The following is an 8,306-nucleotide window of genomic DNA, read 5'->3' as shown; positions in this document are numbered from 1 at the left end:
GTGACCGCCCTATTTGCGGATGATCCACCTATGGATGATCCAGATTTTTCCTGCCCAATTGTAGTAGCCCTAGAATGGTGAAAGGAAAGAAGATTGCAGATCTAGGGCAAGTATTTTTATACACACACACTGTCCTGTCCAAGTTTGTGGATCTAGAGTAACCAGCTTCTGACATTCCAAATTTATATTAAAATTCAATATGACAGTTAAAGATTACTTTCCCAAACGATTTGCAAGTACCTCACATCAAACCTATGCTTTCTTCAAGGGCTGAGGCTGGTCTTCGTTCTTCTGGGTATTCTAATAGCAGTAAAGCCTCAAGAGGCAGATAACCTTTCTTTACAAGGTAAGGTATTTCACTTTAGAAACGCTTTTTAAAGTAGAGTTGGAATGTCTGTAGAGGTCTGCCTGTGTCCGCATTTTTTGTAAAAATACTTTTTTTCCCATCATTTAAGAACAAGCTGCAGGAACAAATGTGTTTTGATTGCCTCTATGTGATCAACTCACTGCAGCAGGAAAAAACACGATCATTTAAGGATAATTTGCTAATGTTTGAACCAATGCAGAAATTCAGTCTGCATTTCCTTTCTTGATGGACACTCAGAAGTCTGCCAAATATCCCTAAGGCAGTATTTCTGAACCTTGCTGGCTCTAAGACCCGTGGATTTCATCTCTCAGTTGTGTGGTTTAGTAACTTAGAATTCAGGTTATGGACCAGGTTAGCGAAGCTATATTCTCATTAGTTTGTTTTTGTGGGATTTGATTAAAGTGTCTCCTTCAACAAAACCCAAACCAAGTGTCTCTTTTAGACATTGCAAAGAAACTGGAAACCCGATTCCTTCTGCAGAATGTGGAAGAAGCCAAGAAATTAGTAGATGCTGCCTATGAATATACCCAGAACTGGTAAGATTTGCACAAAAGTTCCAGAAGCCAGGTTTATTTTGCCCTTTTCCCATCTACTCTATTTGATGAAGATTTGCTGCGCTGTTTACTAGATGACTTCTCCGTGTGAAAGTTCAGACAAAAATTCAGGCAATGTGCCATTTTGTTTCATTTAGAAAACATGGCTATTTCCGCCAGTTACAAACTGATTTAAGTATTCCAGCTATTCCTGTTTTTATTCCGTATCTTTACTGTGCATGTTTTGCTACAGCTTTTGTATTGTGGATATTTTTATTGTTCATTGCGATTGTGAATCCCACGGTATCACATTGATTTGGCAGCACACAGTTGGAATAAAAATACCAACATGTTGTGGAATGAAAGGACTTAAGCCAGCTCTTTGAGGAAGGAAGGTTTATTTGCGCAGGTTCAGAGGGCTACATAAAGCAAAAAGATCTGCAATTTTAATAGCAAGAGGGGAGGCCAATATCACTTCGTACGGCCCTTTCCATCGACACTCCAGCTGCTCTTTCTTTCAATGTTTAACCCACACCTTATCCCCTGGTTTAAAGGAGTGACATCTGGTCACCAACCTAGGTGCTGATTGCTCAATAACATAGTTTCTAAGTTTCTCCACTTGTCTGTTCAGCTCCTGTACCATTTCCAGAGCCCACACTCCTCCCTTATGTCCCAGATCTTAGTAATTTTCTCCTTTAGGGTGCGGTTCATTCTCTCAGCCGGACCACCTGACTGAGGATGAAAAGCACTGTGGAACTGCCACTTGGACCCTACTGACTGGGCCACAGCTTGATTAATCTGATGTATAAATTCAGGCCCATTATCTGACGAAATAAGAGATGGGCTTCCAAACCGCGGGATCAGTTCCTTCAACAAAACTCTAGCTACTTCCCTTGCCTGTTTTGTTTTAGTGGGGAAGGCCTCCGGCCAACCTGTATACCTGTCCACAAAAACCAATAGGGCTTTGTACAAGCCACATCTAGGCATATCAGTGAAATCAACCATTACAGAATCCATAGGAAAATACGATGAGGGTATAGTTCCTGGTGGCAAAAGGGGCCCTTGTCGAGGATTGACCTTGGCACAGGTAGCACATTGGGACACAACCCGAGCTGCCATGCCAGCTATCCCATTGATGTAATATTCCCACCCTAATGCCTCTTCCAGCCCTGTTTTACCCATATGGGTAGCATCATGAGAAAATTGAACCAGAGCCCAAGCTGAGGACTGTGGAACAAAGATGCGCCCATCAGGTAACAAGTACCACCCATCCTTGATAGTAGCCTTAAGATCTGTGACTGCCTTTACACATTCTTGCTGGGAATACGTTGGCTGGATGGTAGGGGGCAGGACTCCCAGATCCATGGCCACATGTATGGAAAGATCTATGGTAGATTTTCCTCTTTTAGCAGCATTCCTAGCTTCCAAATCGGCTCTCCTATTCCCTTGGGCCACCCTATCTACTCCCCTCTGGTGTCCTTTACAATGCATAACTGCAACTTTAGCTGGCATCTGTACTGCATTAAGGAGGTGCTGAATGAGGTGTTCATGTTGTACATATTTGCCTGCTGAATCTCGAAATCCCCTTTCTTCGTAAACAGCTCCATGTGCATGTAGTGTCAGGAAAGCATATTTACTATCTGTCCACACATTCAAAGTCTCACCCACAGCTCTTTCTAATGCTCTAATTAATGCCCACAATTCAGCCACCTGAGCACTGTGTTCAGGGCCCAGAGGCCCACTCTCCACAACCTTATCATCATCTACAATAGCATAGCCAGAAACTCTTTGTCCTTCATGCATATAGCTGGAACCATCTGTATACCAATTGAGCTGAGCCGCCTGAAGAGGGATGTCAGACAAGTCAGGCCTGCTAGAGTAAACACTCTCCAACACTTGCAAGCAATCATGTTCTATGTCTATGTCTCCTGGCAACAAGGTGGCTGGGTTTAGTCGATTTGAGACAATCAGTTTGACTTGTGGATTTTCAATCATCAGTGCTTGATATTTGAAAAGCCTTTGATTGCTTATCCATAGATGCCCTTTATTATCCAATATGGCCTGCACTGCATGGGGAGTGTGCACATTCACAGGACATGAGAAGGTCAATTTATTACAGTCCTGCAACAGGACTGCTATAGCAGCAAGGACCTTCAAGCAATGTGGCCACCCCTGAGCCACACCATCTAATTGTTTAGACAGATACGCTACTGGCTATTGCCACTGGCCCAACTGTTGAGTCAATACCCCCAAGGCTACATTATCTCTGGTATCCACATATAGATCAAAAGCTTTTTCCAGATTTGGTAAGGCTAAAGCCGGAGCTGATGTGAGCGCTAGCTTAACATCCCTAAAAGCCTTTTTCTGTTCCCCCTCCCAGCAAAACAACTCATGCTCACCCCCCTTTGTGGCTGAATATAGAGGGGCCGCCATTAAAACATAATTTGGAATCCATATCCAACAAAAGCCAGCCAAACCCAAAAAACCTCATAATTGTCTCCGGTTTGTGGGCTCAGCTATAGCCAATACTGCTTGCTTTCTCTCCCACCCCAGAGCTCTATGTCCATGCTCAATGTCATACCCTAAATAGCGCACCTTCTGTTTCACCAATTGAGCCTTCTTCCTAGATACCCTATAGCCACATTGTAATAACAATCCCAATAAAGAAGCTGTATTTTCCCAACAAGTGTCCTCTGTCTGACCTGTCACCAACACATCATCCACATATTGCAAAAGGGTGTCCCCCCTTTGCCGGGACACAAAATGCTGTAAATCCTTCCCTAAAGCAGTACCAAACAGGGTGGGTGAATGTTTAAATCCCTGTGGCAGCCTTGTCCAAGTATATTGTGATTTCAATCCAGTCCTTGGGTTCTCCCACTCAAAGGCAAACAAAGGTTGGCTCATCTCATGAACGGGGATTGTAAAAAACGCATCCTTCAAATCTATCACAGAAAACCACGCTGCTCTAGGTGGAATCAGGCTCAACAAAGTATATGGGTTGGGCACAACGGGGTGAATGGTCACTGTCATGGAATTGATGACACGTAAATCCTGGACCGGGCGGTAGGACCCATCTGGCTTTCTGATGGGCAATATGGGGGTATTCCAAGGTGACTGGATAGGCACCAAAATCCCTGCCTCCAAATACCTTTGAATACTCTCATATATTGCAACTATAGCATCATTGGAACATGACCGCTGGCGAATATGCACGGGCATGGCCAATGGTTTTGTCTCCACAATTACCGGTGGGTGGTGGGCGGCAAAGCCTGGGGGGTTATCTTCTGCCCACAGCCCTGGTACTCCAAATTCCTTCCACTTCTCCTCCTGTAACTCATCCTCTACTGATCTCACAACCATTAACCTCCACATAGTCTCAGGCTGATGTTTCACTTGAATCCTTTGTTGGCCCTCGTCAAAGGAAATAGTTGCCCCTAATTTGCTGAGTAGATCCCTGCCCAGCAAAGGTATCGGGCATTCAGGCATGTATAAAAATTCATGCTGAATTTTTGAACCTTTAAACACACATGTTACTGGCTGAAGCACTTGGCGTCCCAATACTTGTCCTGTCACACCTTGAACTTGTATGCAGTGGGGACCTGGTATAGCAACCTGGCTATTCACAACTGACCTCCCTGCACCAGTATCCACCAGAAAAGTTGTCTGCCGACCCCCTACATTCATAGTAACCAAAGGCTCAGGGGGGGTCTCCTCTAAGCCCGAGCCTGGTCCCCGTCAATCTGTCCATCCTGTCCCTGCCAATCCAATCCCCTCCTTGCAGAGCCACTGTTTGCACGCTATCTGGCCGAGCCACGGCCCCTGCCACAGGCTGGAGCAGTGGGGGTGTTACCATAGGCTGGGGTGGGGGATGCGGCTGTGGCACATATGGAGGGGGTCGGAGCACCACTTCCTCTTCTTCTACCAGAACCTCTTTCTTCAAGTCAGACAGCTTTGTTTCTACAATCTTCACATCCTTATATCTTTTTGCCACCACTTTCAACTTTTTTCCTTTTGGTCTAATTACACACAAATGCACCATTTCTGCCTGGCATTGCAGCAGATCGTCTGCCCTTTCTGCTACTGCATCCCCCCACTGATCTATATACTGAAATTGGTTTGGATAATTCTCTTCATTGGCTGCAATCAGCGAAGTTAAATCATCAATAATCTGAGTATTAAATGTTCCCTCAGGGGGCCAGCCTACATCTAAATGAGGCCACCAATCTTCGCACAGGAAACGCAGCCTATCCTTGGAAACTGGGGGGTATGGCACTTTATATTTGGTGTGATTAAAATATTGATCAAAACCTTTTAACATACATTGAAGTGGTGTGCTAGGCACACTACTTTCCCCCCCCCCATTCTGACAATAACACTGCCAACGCCACTGACCTATGGTGCTGGAAGCTCGACAGTCACCTATAGGAACTGCAGCAGCAGATGGCTTAACCTCCCACACACACCCTAACACAGACTTCTTTAGGAACGACGTCCCGAGTCCGGGGGGGCGATCAATCCCCCTCTTCTATCTTCAAGTGAGATAGGTACTTTCCCAGTTTAATACATACTTGCCTGAGGCGTCTTCACACACACACATCCTGGCCAGGAGTTGGTTCAGACCTCCTTTCCTTCCCCCAAGGGTTCTTGGACTGGCTGTCAGCACCGTCGGCTCCGCAGAGAAGTCACTTCTGTCTCCCAGAGGGGATTCCCCCATGGCGCCTGGAGAATATTTCAGGAGTGGCTTCCCTTCAGGTCCGAGGGGTCAAGCCGCCCTCAGCGAAACATCGCCTCGCTCAAAAGTCCCATCTGCGGGTGCCAGGAAACATTTGTGGAATGAAAGGACTTAAGCCAGCTCTTTGAGGAAGGAAAGTTTATTTGCGCAGGTTCAGAGGGCTACATAAAGCAAAAAGATCTGAACCCTGAGGGGTGTTCAGAGAGCACATATATAGTTCATACAACGTATGCATTTCCTGACCCCTCTGGATCCCATATATGGTAATATGTTAAACATTGTGATTTCAGCATTCCTAATAGTATGGAAAAATACCAGACAGTTGAACATTGACCAAGAGATAAAAATAGGGAATCGGCTACTGAGCAAAGCAAAAAACAGGATATGGCTTAAACGGTCAAGGATAGTGGGAGAGAGCATTATCTCTAGACTCAGCAATTTCTGGAATGCTCTCTGACCCACTTCAAACAGGCATGCCTGCCCCTCATTAGAGGCACAGAATCCTTGCATAATCAAATCCATTTTAGGCAACAGGAAGAAATCAAAGGGCGAATGATGACATGAAGAAATGTAAAGTATTAGATTAGGATTATGAAGCCCCCGTAGTTCATCCCTAGATTTCATTAGATAACATCAGGCAGTCTCTGCCTCTCAAGTTAGCATCTCTGACTGGGTCATTGTAACACACACCTTGTGGGAGGAAAAGCTTTTATTCTGCAGTCTTGATATAGGTATTTTCTGATTCACCAGGTTAGAAGAAAAACTAAGGAAAGAGACAGTACGCCCTTCAGATATCCTAGTGTCTTTCAAACAACCTGTAGGAAAAACTCGGTCGCATGTGAAAGCTGCTCATTATAGGCTGGTGGCCTTGGACCTCTTGAAAGAGAAGCTGCAGGATGTATTTCCTCAGGAATTCAATATCACAGGTATTTTGCATTTTTGAACTAATACACTAACCAAAAGTAAAGGTAAAATTTTCCTTGTCAGTTGTGTCCAACTCTGGGGCACGGTGCTCATCTTTGTTTCTTGGCCGAGAGAGCCAGCATAGTCCAAAGGCATTTTCTGTGGTCATGTGGCCAGCATGGCTATATGCCAAAGGCACACGGAATGCTGTTACTTTCCCACCAAAGTGGTACCTGTTAAGTCCGGAGAATAATGGCGCTTGAAGCAATGCATTTCTAACATGTCTTTATTCTCTGACTACAGTCAACGAACAACCCGAGCAGAGGCACGCAGGCCTCTATTTATACCCTCTGATCCCCGGGCAATTTCAACCAATCACAGGTAGTCTTTTCCCGCCTTGCGCATGCGCGCAAGGCCAGCGCCGCTCAGTCTGGTCCCGGGCAGCTTTTGCAAATGCCCGGGACTCTTGCATCGTCCCGAGCCTGCTTTTGCAGGCTCAGGACACAACACCCCTCCCCCCTAGATAAAGTAATGCTGCGCCCAACATGGACGCCACCTTTGGTGAATCCTTTGTTCACGTACTGTTACAATAAATGTACATAGTGTCAGAGGTATGGGTCCGTTCTGTCTTTTCTGAGAACCAATGCCCCCAACCCAGTTTCCCAAAGAGCTAATCAGTCTGGACCTCATGTTCAGGTTCCTAAACTCTTGCTCACCTCACGTAATCTGCAAGGTATTTAGGAGGGCCTTTTACCCATAGCGACCTTCTCGGACCTGGAGAACTTGCATTGTTTTCCCCATTGCTTTCCACACTAGGTGAATTACCCTGTGGTTGTCTAGTGACTGCTGCCTGGCTTCCCTGCCCGCCTCCTAGGCTCAGGAAGTCAGGACTCTGCTGTTCACTATACCTGGTTGACCTACCTCTTGGGGAGTTTCCTGAGCCCTCTGAGCTCGTTTCAGTGTTCCCTGAAGGTGTGTAATTTTCCTGGCTCCTTTCTGTAGTGATAGGGTCCAAGGATACCTCCCTGTTAGCTCTAATGCGTGGGGACATCCTTCTGTGAGCTATTTCTGAAAAGGGTGTGTCTCCACCCCGGTGTGCCTGCTCTCTTGTATATTGTGAGTTGTTAGTATGCTCCCAGTTAGTCTCCTTGTCTGGAGTATTGTTGGTGAATTGAGGGTAGTGAGGATACCTCTGATGTGACTCCCAGGCTGGAGTGAGTGTGGGGGTGTCTGTTTGCCCTCTGCCCCAAGAATTCCTATTTGGAGCACTAACGGAATGTGGGTGTTGCGTACCCATGTCGTCTTCAACAGTCAGTGCTGGCTGCTGATTCTGATTCCCAGAATGCATTTCCCGTTCTTCCTCCCCCCCTAGCGAAGACAGAGGAGGAAACCTAGGTGAGTCCCGCCTCACTCGAAGTTGATCAATGTGGCGGCGAAGAACGCAGCCATCTTCTAAGGACACCTCGTAGGACAGAGGCCACGAGACCTTGCAGACCACAGCCGGGACCCAGAGGTGTCCAGGCCCATAATTCCTGGCCCAGACAGGATCACCCTCATGCAGGACCCGTGGTGGGTGTGGCTGAGACACCTGTGAAGCTACTCGCTCCAGATGCAGCCTGTCCAATTTAGTCATGAGCCGACGACCCCAACGGAGTTTGGCCGGGCACTTACCCGTGGCAGTGCACGGAGTAGTACGATGGGCTAGAAGAAAGTCAGCCAACCTGTGATGCCAATTGTCGTAAGTCAGTTTCTTGAGAGCGTCCTTGGCGAC

At 46.5% G+C, this 8,306-nt stretch overlaps 1 protein-coding gene across 1 annotated transcript in view; it reads left to right on the top strand.

Moving 5' to 3' along the window:
- LOC107299712 (myeloperoxidase) overlaps positions 1-8,306 on the top strand; it is a gene marked incomplete at its 5' end in the record, with an annotated part of 87,433 nt that overhangs the window by 14,550 nt on the left and 64,577 nt on the right. The window contains 3 exons of the mRNA XM_015829056.1: positions 238-346; positions 810-903; positions 6,383-6,558. Of these exons, the coding sequence (XP_015684542.1) occupies positions 238-346; positions 810-903; positions 6,383-6,558 (379 nt within the window). The remainder of the gene's footprint in view (positions 1-237; positions 347-809; positions 904-6,382; positions 6,559-8,306) is intronic.

This window comes from Protobothrops mucrosquamatus, unplaced genomic scaffold, assembly GCF_001527695.2.
Source record: "Protobothrops mucrosquamatus isolate PMUCROS unplaced genomic scaffold, P.Mucros_1.0 scaffold5328, whole genome shotgun sequence".
Lineage (NCBI taxonomy): Eukaryota > Metazoa > Chordata > Lepidosauria > Squamata > Viperidae > Protobothrops > Protobothrops mucrosquamatus.
The sequence above is the reverse complement of the archived record's forward strand: the minus strand, read 5'-3'. Positions and strand labels throughout refer to the sequence as shown.